This window comes from Melospiza melodia, chromosome 12 (genome assembly GCF_035770615.1).
Source record: "Melospiza melodia melodia isolate bMelMel2 chromosome 12, bMelMel2.pri, whole genome shotgun sequence".
NCBI classification, from domain to species: domain Eukaryota; kingdom Metazoa; phylum Chordata; class Aves; order Passeriformes; family Passerellidae; genus Melospiza; species Melospiza melodia.
In genome coordinates this window covers 5257022-5283796 of record NC_086205.1, presented here as the reverse complement: position 1 = coordinate 5283796, position 26775 = coordinate 5257022, and the positions used below count along the sequence as shown (strand labels likewise).

At 45.2% G+C, this 26775-nt stretch overlaps 2 protein-coding genes across 7 annotated transcripts in view; one reads left to right on the top strand and one right to left on the bottom strand.

Moving 5' to 3' along the window:
- The window catches only part of LOC134423843 (opsin-3-like), a 31724-nt gene extending 29334 nt beyond the window's left edge, over window positions 1-2390 (top strand). Inside the window, exon 4 of the mRNA XM_063167297.1 lies at window positions 1821-2390. Coding sequence (XP_063023367.1) covers window positions 1821-2003 — 183 coding nt within the window. The 3' untranslated portion in view covers window positions 2004-2390. The remainder of the gene's footprint in view (window positions 1-1820) is intronic.
- An 18409-nt stretch (window positions 2391-20799) lies between these two features.
- The window catches only part of ST6GAL1 (ST6 beta-galactoside alpha-2,6-sialyltransferase 1), a 47470-nt gene continuing 41494 nt past the window's right edge, over window positions 20800-26775 (bottom strand). For all 6 annotated transcript variants that reach the window (XM_063166496.1, XM_063166498.1, XM_063166499.1 and 3 more), the window contains 3 exons: window positions 26528-26629; window positions 25200-25374; window positions 20800-22240 (listed from right to left, as the gene is read on the bottom strand). In XM_063166496.1, coding sequence (XP_063022566.1) covers window positions 21999-22240; window positions 25200-25374; window positions 26528-26629 — 519 coding nt within the window. In that variant the 3' untranslated portion in view covers window positions 20800-21998. The remainder of the gene's footprint in view (window positions 22241-25199; window positions 25375-26527; window positions 26630-26775) is intronic.

The window sequence follows — 26775 nt, the reverse complement described above, 5'->3', positions numbered from 1 at the left end:
TGAGTTTTGAAGCTGCTTAATATTTCAATGCTGATGAAAAAATTCTGATTATTAAAAAGTAAGTTTTTAGTCCTGACAAAATGCAGTTTCTCATTGAAAAAAAAAAAGGAACCTCAGCTGATACAAAAATTGTGTAAAACTTTAAAAAAGCCACTTTGCCCAGCAAGCAAGGCTGCTGATGAAAAACCAGCATGATTTTCCACTTGGCTGTTGATAACAAGAGTTGTCAGAGCTCGTTGCCAGCAGCTGCATTGTACAAAGAATTACCAGTAATGTTGTTTTGGACTCTTGAGTGTAGAGATCAGTTACCAGCCCTTGACCCTGCAGCCTTGGGGAGGCCATGCACACAATCCACACCACCTGAAATCCCCATTTTTTCAGCTACAGGCAGTTTCCTTGTCCTCATGCTTTGCACATTCCCTCTGCTCTCAGATCCACAGAATGTTCTGCTGTGCAACTGAAAAAATCCCTCCAGTTATGGGTATTGAACCAGCCCCTCCTGAGAGCTTAAACATCTCATCTTTTCCCTGGTCAGACCCAAACCAAAGCAGCCAGCAGTTTGATTGGTAACTCAATTAATTCAATCCATTCCCCACTCTGAGCAAGGGGATGTATCCACACCCTGATGGAGGCAGCAGGAGTGACTCTCAGCTCCCCAAAATCCCTGTGCACAGCAGGGTTTGCAGCAGGTGACAGATCCTATGAGAAGTTTTAGTCCCTTCTATTCTCTGCCTTGCACAAACTCAGTAGTATCTGTGATCAATAAAACACAGGACAGCTGCTGGAGGCCTGTGACCTGTCCCAGAACTTTGCTCAAGGCTCTCTCCCCTCTGTGCTGCTCTGCTGAGCACAAGGACATGTGTGACATTCACAGTCTCTGGGGAGAGAGACACACAATTCTCCCTCCCAGGATTTTCCTGGTGAAGCACAGAGAGAAGAGGAGAAAACAATTCCTATCTCTATTCTCTGCTCCTGTTGCTTTTGCACATGTGGAGTGTGTTATGGAGATTGTTCACCTGAAGGGATTTGTCAGTTGGATTCTGCTGAGGATTGTTTTGTTTCCTTGGCCAGTTGGCTCAATGTGACAGTGTTCACAGGGGCTCTTGGATTGGGGAAGAGACGAGGATCTGACTCCATGTTTCAGAAGGCTTGATTTATTATTTTATGATATATATTATATTAAAACTATACTAAAAGAATAGAAGAAAGGATTTCATCAGAAGGCTGGCTAAGAATAGAAAAGAAGGAAATGATAACAAAGGTTTGTGGCTTGGGCTCTGTGTCCAAGCCAGCTGACTGTGACTGGCCATTAATTAGAAACAACCACATGAGACCAATCCCAGATGCACCTGTTGCATTCCACAGCAGCAGATAACCATTGTTTACATTTTGTTCCTGAGGCCTCCCAGCTTCTCAGGAGGAAAAATCCCAAGGAAAGGATTTTCCATAAAAGATGTCTGCGACAGCTCAAAGCTGTGTCCAGGCTGTCTCAGTCACAGTTTTTTCTTTAGTCTCTTTTGTATAATATAGCATCTCTTTAGTATAGTTAAAATATAGCATTAATGTAATGTAGTATAGCTTAATAAACAATTGTTCAACATTCTGAATAATGGACTCAGATGCCAATCATCCCCTGCATTCAATAGATATATTTTATTTGAGAAAACATTTCAACCTCCAATACAAAATATTGTCACACCCATGCTGTTCCAGAGCTATCCCAGGAACTTAATTAACACCAAATCATGAGATAAAGCCCGGCTTATAAAACCTGAGCTGAATTAAACTCCTGCTGACTTGCTGTTCTCTTTGTGTGCCAGTTTCACAGGTGCTTTGTGGAGCTCCTGAGGTGCAACAAATCCCCCCAGAGCTCCTTGCCCAGGCCGAAACAGCAAGAACAAACCCCAGGTTCTGAAGAGCTTCTGCCAAAGCCCAGCCAAGCCCAAAGGAGAGATCCAGAGCTTGGTGCTGTGGGAGGGCTCCAAGAAACAAGCTGCATGTGAGGAGAGGGGCACCAGGCTCTCCAGGAGGGAATGGCCAGCCTGCAGATGGTCCCTCTCTCCCTGGCTTGGGTTATCTCCTCCAAAAAGTCTCATGTTGCTTTTCAAACAAACACAAACAGATAATGATGAACTATGCAGTTACAGGGTAAAGCTCTGCTAAAATTTAAAGTGCATGTATTGGTTATGCTTCAAACTTTAGAAATTGCAGCTGAAGCTTAGGAAAATATGTATTTTAGGGACCTTTTAATTGACAGCTTACGAAGTTAGTGCAGCAAAAGATAACTTCCCCCAGCACTCAGTGAAGGAGCAGCTCTAAATGCACAGCCCCTGTCTCTGGAATCTCTGGAAATGCCACTTGGTGAGCTTTAGGAACAAAGCACGGGGATCCTTTGGGCAGGGGGGGCTCTGGGGGCACCTATGGGGGCACGGGGAGCCAGGGAGGCTGAGAGTGCAGGGCAGCCCTGGGCAGCAGTGGGAACAGAGCTGGGAAACAATTCTGGGGAAACAATTCTGCTGAAACAATGTCAGGAGCCAAGACATCCCTCTGTCTGTCCTGAGCAGCCAAGACCCCTGCCAGGGGGCTCAGAGACCCTGGCACAGAGCCCAAAACACCTGTGGGTTTGATTATGACCCATGGAGCAAATTACCAACCTTGGATGAAGATCTGCAAGCCATGGCAAATTAAGTAGAATAATAGTGAAGTTATCACAGGGTGGAAAAGTAGATTTTGGGGTTTTTGGTATGGGGGTTCAGGGGGCAAAATGGAGGGAACTGGGTGTGTCCAGCCTTTCTCCTTCTTCTTCTTGGCCTCCATCTTCTGCTGTGATGGTGGCACTGACAGATTGGTTTAGAGTAGAAGCTCACTGTCTAACATAGGTGATAGGTATTGGAAAGTAATTATAAACATTGTACAGGTAGTTTTTAGTATAAAGACATAAAGGGGGTAGGCAGAGTGCCTGGAACTGTCCTGCTGGATGGACCTCGGCAGGGCAGGAGAAAGAATTTTATAGATAAGATACAATAAACAACCTTGAGACCGAGAAATGAAGAGCCCTGACTCCTTCTTCAAGCACCGGGCTGGGAAAAGAGACTTTGGAACTTTTCTCGGGGTGACTTTGACCAGATAGAGATCCCAACAAAACAATTCTGCTGAAACAACAATTCTCCTTCCACCCAGAGCTGTCCCTGCTTCCCCCCAGGGATCCCTCTGCAGGATCCTCCTCCTGGGCATTTTTGGGGAGGGAGGGACAGTGGTGCCTCCTACGAACAGAAAAGCATTGGGAAGCCCCAGAAGGGCAGCTGGAGGAAAAATGATAAACAAACAAAGAGGGAACAACCTTCTCCCTCATCAACTCTGAGCACAATCTCAATATTTTGACATATTTGAAAATATTTGACAATATTTTCATCCCAGATTGGAAGGAAAACATGAAATGGCACTATTCTGTGGAAAATTACTTTTCTAGCCCCAAACTACATGGGAACGCCTTCTTTCAGAGGAGTTTCACACAGAAGCAAATCCACAGCCCTGCCAACACAGCTGTCAAAAACTTGTACCACAGTGCTGTAATTACCATAATTAGCCAGCACAGGGGTTTGGGGAGTGAACACTGTGCATATCATTACCAGGGTACCTGTTCCAAAAGGACATTTTTTGATTTTTCAGATGATCAAAGCTGTCTTTTTCTTCTAGGGATGTGGGTCTGTTTTTCTTTGCAATATTAACAAAATCTTCATTGTAGTCACAACATTATTTCACAACCTATTTCTTTTTTTATCCCTAAACCACAACTGTGCTAATAACCTAAATAACACCAAATGTTTTAAAATACAGAAGCAGAAGCCGTGAATTGAGGTTTTTACTGAGGTGATATTAGTGGATGAAATATAAGCAATAGATGCACTTACTGCTAAGCAATACTAATCAATTATTTATTCCCAAGCACATATTTTTAAAGAGTAGTTTGTTATTTTCTGATTAGAAAGCATGCCAGGAATTTTCCAGTTCATCTTTTCCCTTGATATTGTCTCTAGGTGGATTGTTAAATTCCAGTATGAATTTGTGCATTAATAGCAGTATTGCAGCTCTGTGACTAGTGGGTTTTGTACACATAAGGATTTGTTCTTAGAGCATACAAATCTGGCGTTGGTAGGTGTCTTGGAGACTTTAAATAATTCATGGTTTGTGATAAAAATGTGTGTTTTCAGCACAAATTGTTGGTTTCTGTTGCATTAACCCTGTAACCTGCTGCAAACCCCACCTGAGAGCAGCTTGTACCTGCCCTGCTTGGAAACATGCAGGATGTTGTAGCTGTAAATAAAAATATTCTCCAGTGGTACCTCCCCAGCCTCCTCTCCTGGTCAGCTCAGCACCACAGCCCTCACGCATCCCCACATCTGGCACCAGGGACAGCAGCTCCTCTGGCCAAACTGCTGGATAACACCATCCAGGTGACACCAGTTTCATGAAAAACACACAGAAAAGGCCAAACACACACACCAGCACAAGCAGAACAACACCAGAATCCCCATATTTCAATTTACACTTCCAAAGTGACAGCAAAATTCTCCTCCTTGAAAAGAAGGTACAGCTCCCATTTGTTTCAATGACTGTACAGCTCTCTAATTTCTGAGGTTTATGAGCAGCTTGTAATTTCATTTCAGCAGGCAGGTTTGCTGCCATTAAAAGAGATTATAATTTCATAACCATTTACCTGGATTTTTTTTTTAAACCAAGCACTGTGTAACCAGCAGTATCACATGGTGTTCAGCAAGCAGTCAAACTTCCTTTACCTATTTTTCAGCACCTTCAATACATGAAAAATGAGCTAAATGACTGAAATTCACCCCTTGCACTACTTTGCATCCTTTTCTTTTCTGATAAGGAAAATCTGTTTGGCTTTGAATGAATCATCTCACTGCATGCAGACCCAGAGGACACCCCAAGGGAGACTTTGCTGAATTTTCAGATACAAACACAAGACCTGGGTTTAGAGTCAAGCAGAACTGACAGCAGCAAGGAAATGAACATTAAACAGTTCAAACAGCTCCGTGTCCTTCAGAGCACAAAAGGAACAAAGGATGATCAGGGCACAGGCACCACGCTCAGGGAGGAGGGAACCTTGCACATCCCTTGGGACTCATCAGATGTGAGATGTCACCAGATGTCACCTCCCAGAGGCACAGACCCCCTTGTACCCATCACAGGAAAAGCTTCCAAGAACTCTTTCACTCTTTCCTTTTCTGCCTGGATTGTGGTGGCCCCGTTGCAGGAAGGGATGAGGAAAAGTCCCTCCGGGCAATGGGAGCTTTCTCACCACTGTAAGAGCGCTTCAGGCCCACAGGCTGAAACTTCATTTAAAGCAAATCAGTTCTCAGTGCCCCTGTGCCTCGCCTTGAATTGAACAGAAATACCAGCTCAGCTGTAAAAGGCCAAGGCCCCAGGTTAGAAGAGATTAGAAGAGAAGATTAGAAGAGAACAAGCCCAAGTCCTGCAGGAGAAGGAGCAGCACCCTCTGGAGCTGCAGAGAGCTCAATCCCAAGGAATTTGGGGTTCCTGCCATGTGGGAGCAGGAATGAGCCAGCACTCATTCTGGAGTTACCCTGCAGAGTTTCTGTCAGCTCTGGGGCCAGGACAGCCCCAGCCAGGTAGGAAGCTGACACACATGTTATTTTTACACAGCACAGGAGAACTAAACTTAGTGTGATGAACAATGACTGCAGTTGCTGTAGTGACTGATTTTATTTGCCTTCCACATGGGCTAGGTGGCTTTTTCTCCCCTAATCCCTAGAGAATATTGCCCAAGAAAGTGGGCAATGCCAGTCACACCACTGACAACTGAATGACATCCAGCACCCAGAAAGTGCTTTTGTGTTTATTGGGTTTCCCATCAAACTCTGAGCAAGTTCAATAACAGATTAATTAATTACACCAGAATGACACCAGTACTGTTGCAGACATCTTCTGTGAAAAATCCTTTATTCAGGAATTTTCCTCCTGAGAAGCTGGGAGGCCTCAGGAACAAAATGTAAACAATGGTTATCTGCTGCTGTGGAATGCAACAGGTGCATCTGGGATTGGTCTCATGTGGTTGTTTCTAATTAATGGCCAATCACAGTCAGCTGGCTTGGATCGAGAGCCAAGCCACAAAGCCTTTGTTATCATTCCTTTTCTACTGTTAGCTAGCCTTCTGATGAAATCCTTTCTTCTATTCTTTTAGTATAGTTTCAATGTAATATATATCATAAAATAATAAATCAAGCCTTCTGAAACATGGAGTCAGATCCTCATCTCTTCCCTCATCCTCAGACCCCTGTGAACACCGTCACACTCCAGTGATGAGGATTCATGCAAGTGTCACCCTTCTGATCTAAATGCAGTAAAAATGCACCAAGTGCCAGCCACAAACACTTCAGCAGAAGTTGCTGTGATCCAAGAATAAAAACATCCTTAGAAAGGAGACCTGGGAGAATGAACAGAGAGGCTCCTGCTCCCCTGGCTCTCAGTCAGCAGCTGACACAGTTACACAGCCCAAAGCGATGAACAATGGAGAAGGAATTTCTGCATCTATTTAAAGAAAGATTGAAAATAAAAGAAGATTATTAAAGTCACAGTGCACACCATCCTGTTCCATCACAAGAACTGGAAATATTTACACAAGCATTAGAAGACCAATTACCTGCCTTTGCTTTGTTGAACTGCCCGAGTTTAACAATTCATTCCCACCAAATTGGAATTTGAGGAAACACAGGGAAAAGATCCTATCTTGTCCCTCTACATAACCCAAATACAGACAATAATTTGAGGTATTATTGCACGGTGCCTTCTATAACAACCTCAGAGAGGACTCTTTGTTTCTTTGCCTTTATTCCTGCACATGGATGCTCAATCCTGACTGCAGAGGGGTTTGCTCTCAGGAAGAAACCTCTCCATGTGCACTACTGAGCAGAAGAGGGATTTAACTCTCCCCTTAAGCCCCAAAGCAATGAATCCAGTCAGGCTGCAAGTTTTCCAGCAGAGCAGAAACCAAGTAGGAAACCAGTGTACACTGAGTCGGTCAGGTGTGACACTGCCTTCTCCAGAACAAGCTGGTCCCTGGTGAGATGTCTGTGCTCTTCTCCAGCTTTTCAGGAGCACAGCAGCTGGAGGTCTGCAGCAGCCTGGCTTTCAAAAGGGGCAGGTTTGGGGTACTGGAGTCTCTGTGACCCCAGCCCCTCACACCTCCATACAAGCCTTTATTTGAAATCTTTTGAGCAGTTCCCTCAGCATCAGTGTGGTCAGTCTGAGCTGAGAAGCTGCATTAAGTCTGCAGGATTCACCCTCTTCAGTGAGCTGTGCCTCTGAGGGTAATAAATAAATAACTTGGTTTCCTGGCTGGTCTCCCTGAGTGAAGTTCTCAGGCTCGCTCTACTGAAAAACTCCCTCTGGGCCTTGGAAGAGCCAACCAGTCTATAAACAGCCCATGAGAAACATCTTACAAGTTTAAAATTAGCATGAAAACCACTGAGATCTCAAGTATGCTGCAGAAATAACAAAATCCCTTTGTGTGGGAGCCCAAGGGTGACCTCAGTACTCCATGGAGAGCCCTTTCCCCAGCAGGGTTCTGCTCTCCCCCAGCTGTGTCAAAGACACCTTTTATGAAAAACCCTTTCCTGAGGATTTTTCCTCCTGAGAAGCTGGGAGGCCTCAGGAACAAAATGTAAACAATGGTTATCTGCTGCTGTGGAATGCAACAGGTGCATCTGTGATTGGTCTCATGTGGTTGTTTCTAATTAATGGCCAATCACAGTCAGCTGGCTCAGGCTCTGTCTGAGACACAAGTCTTTGTTATCATTCCTTCTTTTTCTATTCTTAGCCAGCCTTCTGATGAAATCCTTTCTTCTATGCTTTTAGTTTAGTTTTAATATCATATATATCATAATAAATCAAGCCTTCTGTAACATGGAGTCAGATCTGTGTCTCTTCCCTCATCCTCAGACCCCTGTGAACACGGTCACACAGCAGGGCTCAGCTCTCCCCCAGCAGACCCTACCAGGGCACCTCCATCACCATCACCCCGTGCCCAGCCCAGGTTGTTACAGGACATGCCAAGGACCAGGGGAGCCCTCAGATCCCGTGGGCACCCTCCAGTCACAGCAGGGCTTTCCACGTCTAAAGCCCAACGTCAGCTGTGGTTTTCAACCTGAAAGACGAAACCAGATCTTACAACTGAGATACAAATAAGGGAGAGGAAAACAAAAGAAAAATATCAAGATATACTCCACAAGTAAAGAAGGAGCAGCCTCTGCCCTAAAACCTCCATCTTGCTTTACAGATATTACTATATTGTTATACCTTAATCTCTAAGTTTTCCACCATGTAATATTACACACTTCTATTCAAACTCCACAGCCACAATCCCAGTTCCATCAATCAATTTGGAACCTTCTCCATGGCCTCAGGTCAATGCAGTGTTCTCCTGGGGGTCAGTGCCTGTCAGCACAGAAACTCTAAAATTCTCAGCAAGCAGGGTTTCAACAGTGTATAAATATGGTAAATAACAAAAATGTTCCCTTCAATCCAAAATGATGATGATTGCATAAAAATAGATTCATGGCATAAAGGAAGATTGGTTAGCAACAGAAAGAGCTTCATTCAATCTTAATTCTACATGTTGAGGTTTTTAATATAATTTGCCTAAAACCCAGACCACTTTGCATTAAAAACCAGACAACGACACAGTGGTAAATCAATGAGAATGAGATTAATCAGACAGGCTTTCCAGTGCTAAAACATCCTCAGCTGAGTCTGAAAGTCCTGATTTGGTCTGAGCTGTCAGGATCCAGTGGGAGAAGTGGCAGCTGCTGTTCCTCTGGGGAATCCAGTGGAGAAGCCGTGCTGGTGTCTCAATACCTCTGGATTATATCTGGGTAGCAATGCTTGGCTCCTCCCCCTGGGCTCACATCTCCCAGTGGGATGCTGTAGCTCTTATCAGCCATGCAGTGACATTCAATAGCTGTTATCAGCAATGTCCCCTCCCAAGGGAGGAGTGATTGTGGTCACTCAGAGAGAGAGATAAGGCAAACTGCCCACTTGACAAAGGTGATCTGCCATACAGATGGGAATGGAAAACATCCTGCCTTGCAATTTTCAACCCACTGTCACCCTCCAATCTACCGTCACTCTTACAAAACTATAAGTGTTAGAGTCAGAAAATAAACTTTTTTTTTCCTCACTCTGAGAACAGCGGTGTGCGCTTGTGTTCTTTCATGTCCTACAGTGACAAGAGGGGGAAAGCCACGTGCACACACCGAAATGGTTGAGATAGAAAGGTAGACATTTTTCCCAATGTATTGAAAACAGAGACACGAGTGCCCTGACCCTGTACAAGAGAGAATCTCCCATGGAGGAGGGAGTTCTCCCACCCTGAGAGCCTGCTGCCCCAGCAGGTCCCTGCCCAGAGGCAGCACATTCCCTGTTCTCCCTTCTCCTCTGCACAGCCCCAGGAGAAGATGGCCAAATCCATCACGTGTGGTTTCTCCCCACCATCCATGGTCCAGCTCACCCAGCAGTGCTGTCCCACCCCTGGGCTGGCTCCACTCACCCCAAGGAATTCAGGGACAGGAGCACTTCAGAGATTGAACACAAACCAATGAACTGGGGATAGGAAACTCCCTAGACATGGACAAGTGCTGTTCTGAGGTGACAATAAATTGTTTTACATGAGAAAACCACAAGGTATTTCCGTAATCCTGGTATTTTTCCTCAAACAATTCAATTTTAAATACTCAGTTCCTTAGCTTTGTCATGAGACAGTTGCAATTGTGCAAGTTTTTATATCTTGTACCAAAGGCTGTTTTAATTTAAGTCTGTACTTTACTGTGGGAAGTATCTACTGCAGCTGGAGGGAGGAGGTTGTGATTTTATCCCATCTGATATATTCAAGCCTTTTTTTTTTCCTGAGTTCTTTTCTTCCAGACAGATATCTAAAAGAATCAGATTACAATAATAATAATCTAAAAGATATAATAATAATAATAATAATCTAAAAGAATCAGTCTTGAGAGAGAAACTGAGGAACAGCTGTGGCAGCAGACATCCCAAAGCTGGGTTTAGACTACACCAGTGGCTTTAACAACCTCAAATATCACAAAACTAAACAGGCAAAGAGCGGCAGGAAAGGCACTGACAACCTGAATGGACTGGAAACATCGACCTTGAGAGCTCAATTAAGGCAGGCAAAGTTCATTAAACAGCAGCTGAATGAAAGAAACTCATTTTCATTTACACACAGCCTCCCGCCGAAGTGTGAGGATCCCTGCTGGTTACACCTGCTCACATTTTGAAGCACATGCAAATGTCTCCACCTCCCAAATTCCAATCTGTGCCCCATCCTCAAAACTGTTAGGTTAAAACAAATCCTAAATTTAAAATAAAATAGCCTTTAGCTAAACTTTTATTATACAAGCATAAACAAAACCATTTTTCCTGTAACACAAAAACTGCATTTAAAAAACCCCAATAACTTAAAACCAAGAAGTACAGCAATGTTCTATAAAAAAGTGCATAAACAAAAACAAATTAAAAAATAATAGTATCCTCTGTCTTCAGTAAAAAAAAAAAAAAAATATCTCTGTTCTCAAAACCCCTCAGTTCCAAAAAATAAATTAATGTCCTGGAAATAAAAAACTGTTACTTTTTTAAAACCAGACAAAACATCCTTAAAAAAAAACCCTAAAAACAACTCTAATCCATGCACAATAATAAAAATACTATACATTAAGAAAAATCACAATAACAAATGTTCTCCAAAAGTACCACATAGCATAAGACCACATAAAATTTCAATTGTATTTCCTAAAAGAACCTATAATAAAAATAAAACCTCCTCTCTTCTTAATAAACTGAATTCAATTATCTAAAAAGTAACAGCTAAATTAAAAACCTAAATTCTATTTCGTGTAATAGTAGAAATTTAAAAAAAAGTTTTAAGATTTTTTTAATTTTAAGTTCTGTATATTCCTTTTTTCATATTATAAGTTAATAAAGTTCCTTCCTTTATTCCGAAACTAAAACCTACTTTATTCTATTTCTAATCACATAACAAACATTTAAAAAAATATATTTTCATAAAAACACTAACATTACACCAACATCAAACCATAACATTTTTGGTTATTAATTTTCTGGTATTTTTTCCAATACTGGAAAAGCCAGGAATACTTCTATTTTGTGTAATAGTAAAAAATTTAAAAAAATATTTTAAAAATTTCATTCTAAGTTGTGTATATTCCTTTTTTCATATTATAAGTTAGTAAAGTTCTTTCCTTTAGTCCTAAACTAAAACCTACTTTTCTCTATTTTTAATCACATCTCACAACAAACATTTAAAAAAATATATTTTCATAAAAACACTAACATTCCACCAACATCAAACCATAACATTTTTGGTTATTAATTTTCCAGTATTAATTTTCCAGTATTTTTTCCAGTACTGGAAAGTATTCCTGGAAAAGCCAGGAATACTTCTATTTTGTGTAATAGTAAAACAATTTTAAAAATATTTTTAAAATTTCATTCTAAGTTGTGTATATTCCTTTTTTCATATTATAAGTTATTAGAGTTTTTTTCCTTTATTCCTAAACTAAAACCTACTTTATTTCTAATCACTCAACAAACATTTAAAAAATATATTTTCATAAAAACACTAACATTACACTAACATCAAACCATAACATTTTTGGTTATTAATTTTCCGGTATTTAATTTTTATTAATTTTTTCCAATACTGGAAAAGCCAGGAATGCCCTCTTGCTGCCATTCTTGCTCAAACACCCCTGCTTCACTCTGCAGTTTTGGGCTTCACTCTGCAGTTTTGTGCTTCTTCCCCTGATGTTCAACATCCCAAGGAAAGGCAGCAGGGTCCCAGGAGTGCACAAAGAGCTCAAATCCCATGGAATTTTGCAGAGCTCTGGCAAAGGGGGAAGGATTCCAGCACTGCAGCACCAAGGCTCCTCAAAAACCCAAAAACCCCAGGGAGATGCTCCAGTTCTGCACCAGGCCAGGACCTGGTCACATCTGCAGATGCAAAGTTGGACCTGGTCACATCTGCAGGTGCAAAGTTGCTGGGGCTCTGCAGGATTTCTTACAGCCTGTGAGTTGGTTCAGTAAAGGAGCTTAAAATATTTATAATGCAGCAAAATCCCACTGACTCAGGCCACTCGTGACTGCCAAGTGGGAAGGTGCCTGTCAAGTGCTTTGCCATATTTACCATATGCTGCTGGTAAGGTCACTCTGGGGCTTTTGTTTTGTTTATTAAATAGAATTTCCTGAAACTGATTGCACAACTTTTCCCATTCTCACCCAACATGCCATTTCCTAGTTACTTTCCCTGATGATTAGTAAGTTTTGTTATTGTTTGGCCATGAACAAATGTCAAGTGCTGCTCTTGGTAGAATAATCACCTTCTGACTTGAAAGGAAGAGCTGTTTTTAAGAGCTGTGTTCCTGGAAATACTGCACTCAGATCACTATTTTTATGAATCAAAGCAAAAGGTACATTAGCAAACAAACAGAGAGGAAATTTTTAACTTGACCAGGTCAGACAGATGTCACCAACTCTGAGTGTTTTCACAAGCACTGCAATTCTCAGGCTTGCACTGAGCAGTCACTGGAGGCTCATTCCTGCTTGAAAGGAAAATGGAAAGTGTTTCTGGCATTTGCTGATCCATGGAAGAGCTTTGAAGTGCAATTTCATCACAACCAAAAACCTCAAGCAAGATACCCAGGTGTTCCCAAGGGCTTTGGGGAGTTGGGAGGGATTAAGCTAAGCTTTGCAGCCCAGGGATTTTGTAACAAAACACTTGGCACAAAACCAGCTGTATCCACCTCCGTTTGTACCAGAGATGCAGAAACTCTGCCCTTGGGGTGTCCTTGTGCTGAAAGCAGCATGGTGCTCAGCTCCCACACACACTTGGTACAATGCTGGTGTCTCCTGCTCAGCACTGTAAAATTCCTTCATGGCTGCATCCCTCTCCTCACCCTCAATGAACTTCTTCCTGCATTGCACCCTCAGCTGCAGCAAAGCACAGGGCTGAACTTTGCTGTGTTTGTTGTTTTTTCTCCAAGCAGCTCCCCTGTAAGAATCTCCCCCTCACACACAGTGACAGCTGGGCACAGAGGGAATTTAAGCCTGCTGACAAATCTCACTTTGCAGAAAAACAAAGCATGACTTCAGGTGGTGGGATAGCTCAGCTGCTTTTAATCTGTGTATCAGCTTTTCCAAAGATGCCTTACTGCTTACACTGGCAGATTAATGAATAAAAGCACCCCTGTCATGCTGAGGCTATGGAAATATCAAGCACAGTCTACAGAAACCATCTGCTCCCAGGAAAGGATGGATAGAGAAGGGGATGGGATCAGACCACAGGTACACAAGGCTTGGAGAAAGAAGCACAGAGGTTTCATGAAGGAGAAATCCACAGCCATCACTGTTCCTTTCCAGCCCTTGGAGACTTTCTGGGGCAGGGGAAGGGGCAGTGGGGGGACACAGCTGCTCCATGGAGCAGGAATCTGGGTGCCAGCGTGACCATTGCAACACAAGCTTTGTTTTAATATTAATAGTTATTCAGGAGAACTGAAAATTAACCAAGCTTAAAACTATTTCCTGCACTGTTCATTTTATGGCAAACAGTGGTAAAAATAGCTGATTTCTTGACACACCACTTCCTTGTTCACACATACCACCAGGGCTACTCATTTGCTATTTTTTCCATTCCATGCCATGTATGACAGTGCTGCATTATAGCACCATCATTATATTTCTTTATTAACTAAAAGTGTAACGTTTAGCTGGGATAAATCAGAATCACTTCAGGGCACAGGTTTGGGTGCCTAGAGGCAGGCAGGAAGGCATCAGACCAGGGACAGGGATGAAATTCCCACCATGTCTGGAGCAGCACAGCCTCACCAAGGCCCAGCTTCCAGCCAGGTGTCCCCCCAGAGCCACTGACACTCACTTATTCTGCCTTGGTTTGCTTTACACATGTCAAGAGCTGAGATGTGCAGAGACCTCCCTCCTTCCTTGGAGGTCACAGGCAGGAGGAGATGGTTCCATTGCTCTGTCACCCAGGGCAAGTTTCTGAGTTCCATGCCAGTGACAAACACAGAGGCTGGCATTGCTGCAGGGCAGGTCTGCCCAGAGCTCCCCACCTCACCCCAGTGTCCCAGCAGGGACAAATCCATCCAGCAATGACTGTGTGGGCTCAGTTTATAGAAATATACCCATTTTATGGCTCTTCTTTTGCATCCCTCAGCAGCAGGGCAGTCAGATGGCGGAGTGCAAAGCACCACTGCCAGCTACAGCTGTGTCACCTCCATCTGGGGGCAGAATGAGCAGGAGGCCCTGTGCCCATCCTGGCACACCTCAGACCTCCACACCTCCATCTGGGGGTGGAATAACCCAGAGCAGGAGGCCCTGTGCCCATCCTGGCACACCTCAGACCTCCACACCTCCATCTGGGGGTGGAATAACCCAGAGCAGGAGGCCCTGTGACCACCCTGGGACACCTCAGAGCTCCACACCTCCATCTGGGGATAGAATGACCCAGAGCAGGAGGCCCTGTGCCCACCCTGGAACACCTCAGAGCTCCACACCTCCATCTGGGGGTGGAATGACCCAGAGCAGGAGGCCCTGTGACCACCCTGGAACACCTCAGAGCTCCACACCTCCATGTGGGGATAGAATGACCCAGAGCAGGAGGCCCCGTGACCATCCTGGGACACCTCAGAGCTCCACACCTCCATCTGGGGATAGAATGACCCAGAGCAGGAGGCCCTGTGCCCACCCTGGAACACCTCAGAGCTCCACACCTCCATCTGGGGGTGGAATGACCCAGAGCAGGAGGCCCTGTGACCACCCTGGAACACCTCAGAGCTCCACACCTCCATGTGGGGATAGAATGACCCAGAGCAGGAGGCCCTGTGCCCACCCTGGAACACCTCAGAGCTCCACACCTCCATCTGGGGGTGGAATGACCCAGAGCAGGAGGCCCTGTGACCACCCTGGAACACCTCAGAGCTCCACACCTCCATCTGGGGGTGGAATGACCCAGAGCAGGAGGCCCCGTGACCACCCTGGCACACCTCAGAGCTCCACACCTCCATGTGGGGATAGAATGACCCAGAGCAGGAGGCCCCGTGACCATCCTGGGACACCTCAGAGATCCACACCTCCATGTGGGGATAGAATGACCCAGAGCAGGAGGCCCTGTGCCCACCCTGGCACACCTCAGACCTCCATGTGGGGATAGAATGACCCAGAGCAGGAGGACCTGTGCCCACTCTGGCACACCTCAGACCTCCATCTGGGGGTGGAATGACCCAGAGCAGGAGGCCCTGTGCCCACCCTGGCACACCTCAGACCTCCATCTGGGGGTGGAATAACCCAGAGCAGGAGGCCCTGTGCCCACCCTGGCACACCTCAGAGCTCCACACGAGATCAGCAGAGAAGCTCAGAGGCAGCTCAGCTGTGAAGTGAGCTCAAAGACAGCTCAGGCTCTCTCAGAGAGCTCAGCCCTCAAAGCCAACTGAGCAAGGCTGGTTTTGACATGATGGGACATCCACAGCACCTCCAGAACCCAGCTGGACACAGGAGCTCAGGCTGCTGCCAGGATACACAACTTACCCACACAATTACCTCGTACCAAAGCCAAATCTGCATCTCCTTGTCCCAGTCACTCACCAATCTCCCTACACAAACAAGGTCTAGAACTGGAAGCAGGAAAGAAAAACAAAGAAGAGACTGCATATCTTATTTATGCAAATTATGACTCTTATTAAAAATAAGAAAAGAGTTTATCTAACCTATGGGTCACAACTAGCCTGGTCAGACTCAAGTTATCTGCCATGACAGTTCAACAAGATTAATTTGCTCCTTGTCAAAACTGCTTTGAGCATCTCAGTTCTAACAAAACAATTTTTTTTGTTGTTTCTCTTAAATTCTTTGGCTTCAGTCCTGGTTCACACATCCCATACAAACAGCCCTAAATTGGCACCTGGGACAAGACAGCATCTTCCAAATTCCCTATAAAACCCTGTTCCCCTAGCAAGAAACTGCTCTGCACTTTGTCCCAGGCACTGGAGGTGCAGCCTTAACATTTGCTCAGCCTTTTTGCTAAATTCCAGTGCAAATGCCCCCTCCCACATACTTACTTAAGGAATGTGTGCCTTTAATGTATCTTTGGTAAACCCAGAAAGAATCAAGTAGGATAATGTCTGTGAAGATACCCATGGATAAAACAGGCAGCTGGGAGGGGAGACAGATTCTCAGTGAATGAAAATTATTTATAGCTTCCTTGATGGGAGGACACTTCAGTGCCTTATGGCAGTTAAAGATCCGTTTCCATTTTTTGGGAGTATTTAATGTAGTAGTGCAGCCATTTGGCTTTTCTGAATGGGTGTGGAACACTCAGCTGAGCAGGAGAAAACTAAGGAAGTTCCCCCTCTGTATACTTGTTAAAATTAGTGTTTATATAATACTTCAGGCACCATAAATAACAGTGATTTTGTAATACACAAACTACACACTGAGCCTGCAATTCTGTTTTCCTATTTTTATGCTGCTGGATATACCTGAAACTGGCTTTTAATGAAATACAGCCTACTTTCACACATATTGGTCATTTTTATTTTCTTTTGGGAAATGAAATGAGTGCTACAAATGCTGGTACCACTTCCACCAAAATTCCACTTGCATTTCATTTGTCTTTAACTCCCAGAGAAAGACTCAGCTATTCCCCATTTTGACAAGTCACATTTATAGACCTGAGACAACCCAGGGCAATTCAGCGTGGCATTCACATTCTCTGATAAAATTTCTTCATCCAGGATTTCTCCTGGGAAGCTGAGAAGCCTCAGAGAAAAGGAAAACAATTCTGATCTCATTTGCTTCTCCTGTGTTGTGCTCATGTGGAATGTGTTTGGAGATTGTTCACCCACAGGTGATTGTTCCATTGGATTCTGCTGGGAGTTGTTTTCACTCTTTGGCCAATCAGGGCCAAGCTGTGTCAGGGCTCTGGAGAGAGTCAGGAGTTTTCATTATTATCTTTTTAGCCTTCTGTAAGTATCCTTCCTGTATTCTTTAGTATAGTTTAGTAATCTTGAATATAATAAAGTATAATAAAGTAATAAATTAGCCTTCTGAGCACATGGAGTCAGCTGCATCATTCCTGCCTTCACTGGACATTCCCAGCAAATACAGTATTTCAGCAACACCAGAGTGGTACAAGGTAAGCACCCATGGAGGGCTCTGTGTGAACTGCTGGGGGTTGGAACAGGAGATAACACCCAGCAGAGCTGTCCTGGAGCAGGATTAGCAAAGTTTGGCTGCTTTAATCCCCTTGTTACAAGGACCCTTTTGTTTGTCACAGTTTAGAGCCAGTGCTGGCCATGGAAGCACCTCACTGTTGTTTTTGTAAAGGATGCCAGGGCCAGGCAGGAAAAACACTGCAAGGTGATTTGCAGGAATGGAAATAAAGACATTCCAAGTTGGTTTTGTTCCCATAGGCACAGCTTTCTGTGCACACTGACATCCAAAACCAGCAGCACACTCAGACATGGATGGAAACAGCAAGCCAAGCTCACTGGGGTTTGGGAAGTGTCTGTTTCTGCTCCAAGAGATCTAGCTTCTGCCAGAAGTCACTCACTCCAAACCACTTTCTGTCCACTCCCTCTGCTCCTGCCCTTCTCTGGCTTTAAGAGACTTATTTGGGACAAATTGCACTAAACAAACACTTTTTCAAGCTATCTCTCATGCCTGATTTTCCCTGCTCATCTTCCATTCTGCTTTTGCAAACACCCATGTACCTTCCTAAAACATGTCTTGAACTGAGGAGTTTTTATTTTTTCAAATAATCATTGCTTAATTTTTCTCCCTAAATTAATCTTCTTCCTTGTATACTGAACACGAGTTAGGGGTAGAGAATTTCACATCCACCTGGCTGTCAAAAGATGAAATTCAAATGAACTGCTGCCTTTATCACACATGAAGCTACAAGCTAACTGTAACCAAATGAACACAGGGATGCAAACCCTTGCAAAACTAGGAGACACAGACCCCTGCAGAGGTGACAACCTGGAGGATGAGGAGCAGAGGAGCCACCTACTTACAGAGGGAAGGATTTCCCTACAGAGGAAATCTGTGTTTCACAGGACTTTGGTGGAAGATGAGAGGTGCCAAGGCTGGCCCCTGGAAGGGCTCCTTCCCCTCTCAGTGCAGGCACTGCTATGTTTGCAACCCTCTAGAACAATCCCAGCACCTTCATCTGCACTTCCAAAACCAAGCTAGAAATAAGCACATCCTCTTCCTTTCAAGTTCTGTCGTCAAAAAGGATCTGTAGCTCCTTCTGGAGTGGGGCACAGTAATAGGAGCCTCCTCAAGTTAGGGCTCATAAGCTCTTGGAGGTCTATTAACTCACCCAAGATAGCTCAGCTACCTTTGGAGGCATAAAATCAGCAGGATGGCTTCTGTCGCAGTGTTGGAAACAAAAAAGTTTTATAAAAGGCAAAATAACAAATTCTTTGCAGGGAAAAACCAATCCAGGTGCAGGAGGTTCTTGCTCCTAGTAATACACTTCATAAAAGCCATTAGTTTCTTGGTTCTCTTCTTTTTCTAGTAAATTGCTTAAGCAGGACTTTTTGGCTCCTGTCCAATTGGCTATCCTTAAGTTTGAGGTGAAGTCCCCCAGGTCCTATGAGGTGGCTTTTTACCATTGAGGAGAGAAACTTCTGGGCTTTTTTCTTTTCTAAGAGGACAAAGGATAGTTTTGTCACTCCCTCAACAGGGGGACACATTCCTACAGGGCACAAACTCAGCTGGGTCTCAGGTTGCTGCCAGCATTTCCCAGGAGCTCAGGAGCTGTAAGTGATGCCCTGCTGAACCAGGTAACCCCACAAACTCCAACTTCCACCTCTCCTATCAGTGGACATGGAGAGGAACTAAGGTGTGGATAGCCATGCACACCAATTATCTGCTCCAAAGTGAAGCCTGATGCTTCCATACCGTGCTTTGTGTCATCACCTGCTGGGAGTGCTGCAGTTTCCCTGCCAGGCTGGTACAATTCACAAGTGAAATCAGACACCCACAGCTCTGGGCAAGAGCGTCAGACTTCACAGAGAGGAGGAGGATGAGCCATCGTGCCTGTGCCCACACCTTCAGCTGCCTGCAGGCAAGGAAACAAAGGCTGGGGCAGCTCCTGTTTCTTTTCAGGGAGTGCCACCGTGTATCTCTTTAACCATCACTGCTGATTTACTGTGGGCTGTCAGATCGAATTGTCACTCACCCACTCCATTCTTCTCAGGGCACCCAGGATGGGTGTGTTGACTCAGGTGCATACAGTTTGAATTTCTGGGACTTTTCTGCTCTTTTCTTCAGTGAAAGCAAACCACAAAAAGCCACAGGCGGCTTTGTCAGCCCAGCCAATGAAAAATCTTTAATGACAACAAAGTCCAGTGTCCCCCTGCCAGTAACATCCTGTCATTCCTTCCACATCACCCAAACACTTCCTTGTCCAGCCATGAACTGCTGACAGTGGCACTCACCTCCTCTGGCCAGATAATCTCTTCCCACCCATGTCCCTGGCTCTCTAAAAAAGCAAAGCCAAAGAGGAGTAAAAGCAGGTTCCAGCTGGAAATTTTCCATCTTTTCCATGTAATTACAGAGCATCCTTCCCAGTCCTTAGTCCTTCAGTGGCTCACTAGAAAGGGCAGTGTTGCCCTTTCCCCCTTTCTACATGGACAGAAAGCTGTTCACTCTGGAATGGTGAAGACTGCAGGAGAACAAGACTTTTGTTGCAATCTAGCTGTTACTGCCCACTAACCTACAACTGGCTCTTCTAAATACCAGATTTGTCATCACTTGAACTTTATACTAGATTTCACTCTAGACAAACAAAAAAAGGAAAAATAAAGAGGGTTATCACCGGCTTATTTTAAGCTCTGTCATTATTCCCGTAAAACTCTGTTTAGACTGTAAATGAATCACATGTTGGATGTAGCTAAAACTGTTAGCATAACAGTTGAAATTCCATGCTCAGTGCAAGACTATTGCTCCTGTGTAACCGAGGGTTCTGAGAGATGTGGGGAATCTGTTGGGCATGTTGTGTCCTTGTAGGAGCCCTGAGGGGAGCAGGGGGGTTTGGGAGCCCAGGTGAGCAGCAGGCAGACTGTGCTTCCATCCATCCATTACACAGCCCGAGCCAGGGAGGGTGCCTGGGCTGGTTGCACAGTGGGGGAGCTGGGGGAAAATACTGTGAGAATTAACAGATTAAACAGGCCAGGAAAAAAAGTCAGCAGCTATTTGAATCTCAACTAAACACACAGTAAGAAGGCAAATTGCTGTGGCAGATACCTCCTTGATCCAAGGAACAGAGGGCAGGGCTGTCAAAACCCAAGAGTGGAGATGGGAGAGGATTACTGTGGCTCTCCAAAGCAACCCATCATGGCTTTTCCTCTGTAAGCTCCCTCCTCCCCTGGTAGTGAGAAGGAATGGTTTCCAAGCTGCCTTCCTTGCACTCCATAGTGGAACGTGGTGCTCCTGAGCAGTGCTGCAAGGACCTGGACCTTTCTATCTGTATGAAGCTTGTGAACACTGACAGATCCAATCCATGCCAAGAGATGGCTGTGCAGAAAGGCAGCCCTGAGCTGGAGGAGCAGCAGGGCTGAATGGGCAGGGAGCAGCTGTGCCTGCGGTGACACAAGGCTGCTACAAATCCCCAGGGCCATGGGACACGACATTTAACACTCACCAAAAGCAGGCCAATGACTTCACAGGATTTATTCAAAACAGGAGAAAGCTTTCTTTACAGACCTGATGAAACACATGAGTACAGAAGACAGGGAAGGTGTTCTCACCAACACCTGAGATTGCAGAGCTGCCCCTTCCACCCTGCTCCACAGGAGTCCCTGGAGCAGAAGCAGCTGCCCTTCTCAGCTCTGCCTGTGTTTGAGCATGAGAAGCAGAGCATGCTCTCCCTCCCCACCACTCCTGAAGCATGGAAGTGGCAAACCCGCTCCCCACCTATGCAGAAAAGCACACAGCAGTCAAGAGATCCCCTCTGCTGGCCTGCAGAGGGCTGGAACTCATCTAGCAGCAGCTCTGTGGTGTTTGTGGTAATGGGTACACCAAGTAATTCAACAATTGCAAAGGTAGAGCAGCAGAGAGCTGGAAAAAGGCAACAACTTCCAGTGCATTCTTGGAGCATCTTCCCAAAACCTTTCTGATCATAAGGGTTCTTCTGTACCAAGCCCAGCACTGCACTGGAAAAGTAAATGATTACTAGAATTTATTTTAAATTATTAAAAAAAAAAAAAAAGTAAGAAGATTAAAAAGTCTTGCAAGATTCACTAATTATGAATTACTTTCCCCTTCCTTTGCCAAAAATGTCACCTGAGTGGTTTCAGAAGTCTTACAGTTTGGAAGGAAGTTCACAGATTGTTTATAAAATCAAATATTTTGGATTAGAAGTGTCACTTATCATTACACAGCTTGACAGCATTTCCATAAATCATCCCTAATCTGAAGAGCCCCTGACTATGGGAACAAATATGAAACAATTTTTTTATGTTTCCCAATGGCCCAGGATTTTGGCTGTCACAGCCCCTTTGAAGCAAATCGACCCATGTTCATTGCATGATCCTGACTTGTGCAATCTCTGCTTAGAAAGCCTCTCCTGTGCCTCCCCTACCCTGTCATCAGCTGAGATGAAGCCAGAGGTGTCCACGTGCTGCAAGAGCCTGGCTCCACTGGGAGTCCATTTATTGCAGTGACTCCTGCAGCTCAGTGGCTGTACCACAGAGAGCCTTACAGCTCAGAGTCGCTCAACAAAGTCCTAAGAGCAAGCCTTGCTACGTGGAAGAGCTGTCAAAACACACCAGTGCTTAGACCTAACAAATCTGACAACCCTGATTTAAAAAGTGCTTCGAAAGTCAAGGAAAACTAAACCCAGTAAAACCAATCTGTCAGCACTGCACTTTGCGGAAGCCAGGCAGGGTGACTTTGCCATGAGTGTAGATGTCCTCATCCGTGCCCTGGTTCATGTGCTTCACCAGGTTCTTCTCAAACAGGAGGGGGTGGTAGGCTCCCATGGTGCAGGCGTGGTCGTGGAACTTCTGGTAGTAGTGGCAGATGTCTGTCTGCCTCTTGGAAGGGAGGAACTCGTACACATCCACCTGGTCACACAGCGTCATCATGAGCACAATGCCTGGGGGGACAGAGAGCAGCACCCAGTCACACCTGAGACAGCATGAAACACCCCACAGGGACAGGCAGCTCGAGGGGAAGGGTTTCTGTTATTAACCCCAGTCACACCTGAGAGCATTAAACACCCCACAGGGACAGGCAGCTCGAGGGGAAGGGTATCTGATATTAACCCCAGTCACACCTGAGAGCATTAAACACCCCACAGGGACAGGCAGCTCGAGGGGAAGGGTATCTGGTATTAACCTCAGTCACACCTGAGAGCATTAAACACCCCACAGGGACAGGCAGCTCCAAGGGAAAGGGTTTCTGTTATTAACCCCAGTCACACCTGAGACAGCATGAAACACCCCACAGGGACAGGCAGCTCGAGGGGAAGGGTTTCTGGTATTAACCCCAGTCACACCTGAGAGCATGAAACACCCCACAGGGACAGGCAGCTCGAGGGGAAGGGTTTCTGTTATTAACGCCAGTCACACCACAGACAGCATGAAACACCCCACAGGGACAGGCAGCCAGCAGGGAGCTCCAAGGGGAAGGGTTTCTGGTATTAACCCCAGTCACACCAGAGACAGTGTTCAACACTCCAGGCAGCCAACAGGGAGCAGGCAGATCCCAGAGTGTCCTGGGTTGACTAAATGATGCTTTTATCCCCAATTCTCTGTTCTGTTTATGCTGAATAGTAAGTTTTGCACCTTTAGGACTTGTTCTAGAGAGTGAAGGGGGGACAGAAGAAGCTCAGTTTGTTTTCAGACACTGCACTCACTCCTCCACATTCCTGCTCCTGCACTGTGCTGTCTGCGGATGGACAGACAGCGGGACAGAGCTCTCCTTTGCTTTTAGTTAGTTTAGCTAGCTGAGGCAGAGAAGTTCCCTGACTGTGGGGTTTTTTCCCTTTTCTTTGGCCCTGTTTACCCTGCTCTGGATGAACACCCAGGGCAGCACCGGCAGCTGCACCTGTGGCCACCGGGCCGGGCCTGGCCTGGACACTTCCAGCACTGAGGGACTGACCAGAGCCTGAGTGAGCTGAGCTGCAACCCAGGGAGGGACTGTCTCAGTTTGTCATCTCTTTTGGAGCAGCAAGGGGTTTTAATATTGTTTAGGTTTTATTGTTTAATAAACAGGGTTTTTCCACTTTTCTCCAAGGAGGTATTTTCTCCTGGACTGGTTGGTGGCAGGGGCTGATTGAATCTGCTTTCCTAGAGGAGCCCTTCGGGGGTTCTCTCCAAAATCTGCTCTGACCCAGGACACAGGGGAAGGGTTTCCATTATTAACATTCAGAGCACAGGGGCAGAGAACAAGTCTGGCCAGACAGGGCTCTTTTCTGAAGCCCTCCCTTGCCAAGTGTACGATCAACGTGATTTCAGCTGACTGTTTACACTGACAGCCATGCCAAAAGGACAATTTTTAAGAGTGCTACCATTATCTGTGACCTTCATGGAAACTTGGGTGTCTGCCAAGCATGCACTGCAATTAGCTGATGTGAACAGCCCATCTCAAACCTGCCTGGATAAGCAGAGATGAGACCTTCACATTTGCCCCAGCTGCCTCTTGTGAGTGCAGGGAAATGGAAGGGCCTGTGCTGGGAGATGCTCAGGGACTGAGCAGCCTCTGCTCCTCAGGCTCCTGGAGCAGAGCAGTGCTGCCCTCCTGTGTCTTGTCACCCAAGGACATCACACCAGGCAGTGCTGGGCACAGCCAGATCAGATGGAAGCCACAGTTAGCAGCTACTTTTCTTCTAAGTGCAAGAATATAGCAGAGAAACTGAATCAGTGTGTAACATCACAGAAAATTCATGCAGTATCTGAGACAGCAAGGACCATGAAGAACTGTAAGACATTAAAAGAACCTAAAGTATATTTTAAACATGTCTTCATTCACCTTTTCAAATGAAAAATTTCCATCACACTCAGGACTTCCAGGGAACACAGAGGTGGAAACTGGAACTCATCTGTGCCCTTGAAGTTGGCAAGGTCATTTGCTTTACAAAGCAAAAAGCAAGAGGATTTGGCCCAAAGTTAAGCCCTGGAGGAGCTGCTGTTTGACGTGTGTGTCTTCAAGCCCATAACTCCAGTTAACAATTCTGCTGCTGAAGTCATTGACTGTGCTGTTGCACAGCTGCTCTACACATATCCAAGCAATGATGCAATGATTTAATAGGTGCTGGGCTTGGCAAAATCATGAAGCAGCTCTGTTTACACAGAGACAGAAAGTGCCTCTGCCCCAGCAGTGATGAACAGAGGTGGGAGCAGACAAAGAGAGGAAGCACAGCAGTTGGACAGCCCATGGGAAACAAGACTTTACATCTCTGCTGTGATTTCAAATACATGGCAGCTTCCCCAGAGCTTCACTCCTTTTCATTCAGCTGGTCATGAGAGCTGCTCTGCACTAGGCAGGAAAATGTTTGCAACAGCAGAATGTAAAAAGGAGTTGCTTTGCTGAGGAGAGCATATCACTGACCTTTTCAGGGCAACTATTCAGCCTGACCTTCCACAGACCCCCAGTAAGTCTTTATGCACATACACACATATATTTATATATAAATAATATATGGAAAAGAAACAGGCACACCCTTAGAATTCATTTCCAGTAATCAGATTTATTTGCCTGACCAGATCTGAGCCTGCAGGAGACACATCCTTCCTTTTGCACCCTGTGGGAAGTGCTCTGGCACTAGAAGCTACAAATCCTAGAGGCCATCCCAGTGTTGCAGCCTGCTCTCCTGTTTCCACCTGGAACTGGGCCATGTTTGTGACTGCTGTTTCAGAGGGGTGCTGCAAACCACTTACTTTAATACAACTAAACTGCTGCTCTGAAGACAGGAAGCTTAAATTTTGGCACAGGACAAATACTGTAAAAACACTCTGATAAGCCCCATAAATTTGTAGTTGTCTTTGAAAGAAGGCATCTTGGAGAGTTCCTGCCTGCAAACTGAACCAGAAGTTTAGAGGGCAATATCTTACCAAGCATTCCTGATGATGGTGGATTAGGCTGAATATGCTCCAGGGAATTCTCCTGCAGAATGTCCCAGAGCTGCCACTGCATTTTGGGATTCAGGATATAGAAGGGTTGCTCTGGGTGTGCTCTGCGATACGCCTTATAGCTTTCAAAAAAGTTGTAATCTGGTTTTCTGTACCACTGCAAGACAGAATCAGGAGGTCAGATTATTTCTGGCCCACTCTACTGTAACCAGCAGGAAACAAAGATGAGTCAACCTGCTGCTGCTGGGGAAGAAGATCCTGCTGCACACCCTCACTCACTGTCCCCTTGGGTCACTGTGGTGAGCTGACTCAGTACACAGAGCAGGGAAACCCCAAATCTCAATTTTGTAATTTCATTTTGCACTCCCCAACAGCAGACAATGTTGAGAACTCTGCCTTAAATGTTCCAGACCCAGATCCTTCTCCACAAGCAGCATATTCTGCAGGAAAGTCTTCCCAGCTCAGCCTCCTGAACCAGGCTGAGCTGATTTGCACCCTTAAATTTCCCCTTTCAGTAAAAACTAGGAATGGTTTACATTTTCCTAAAGTCATTTTGAGATTTTTTTCTCAATGTCAGAAATAGCTCATCCTGGTGTTACTGACTCTTAAACAGGCTGTCTATAGCCCTTTATGCCTCCTGGAGCTGTGGGACAAGGCACAGAAATAAATAGCAGTGAGAAAATAGGAAATGCAGGCCAAAGAAAGAATGCAAAGACCTCTCAGTTACAGCCAGAATTTAAAATAAAAGTAAAGAATGGACTATTCACTCCTACCTGCTTTCACTGTGAGCCTCCAGAGCTCATCATCACATATCAAACAATGTCTTTTTGTACTCAAAATCAAAAGTGAATATCCACAGGTGAAAGCTGACACAGACCTTCAGAGGGTTTCCCAATCCATTCATAATGCATCAAGTATATGCCATGGCTGACTGCTGCTTGAAATATCCAAGCATCAACCACCAGCAAATCTTAGATTAACCATCAGAGAGAGGGAATCATCCTACACTGAGACACCTGCTGCAGCCAGCAGTGACCTCCTCCCTGTGCCATCAGCCCATGGGAAAGTAAAGGTGGTGACCCATCATCCTTGGCCTGAGGCCCTTCACAGGGATCAGAAGCAGGCAAGAGTTTTCTTAGGAGCACTCATGCATGGAATACTCACAGAAGTACACACAGATATATCCATAAAACAAAAAGGCAAACAAGAAAGGCCTTGGAATGAGTGATTGCACATTAGGAGGAAGTGGTTTAACAGAAGCCCTTCAAAGCATGTGAATCTGATTTTATTTACTAAAAACTCAGCCTTACCTCATGAATTTCTGCACGATATGGTGCTGGATCCCAGACAATTAAGATTCCAGTGTTATATAATGGTTCCTTCAGGAACTGCTGCTCTTCAACAGTTACAAGCTTGGAAAACAACAACAGATAGATTGATATGCAGTATACTATCAGAATTAGCAGGCAGCCAAGCAATAAAACACCTGAAAATGGCCTGAGCCACCCTACTGCTGGTTAGTGAGCATGGCATGTGTACAGCAAGGACACAGCCCCAG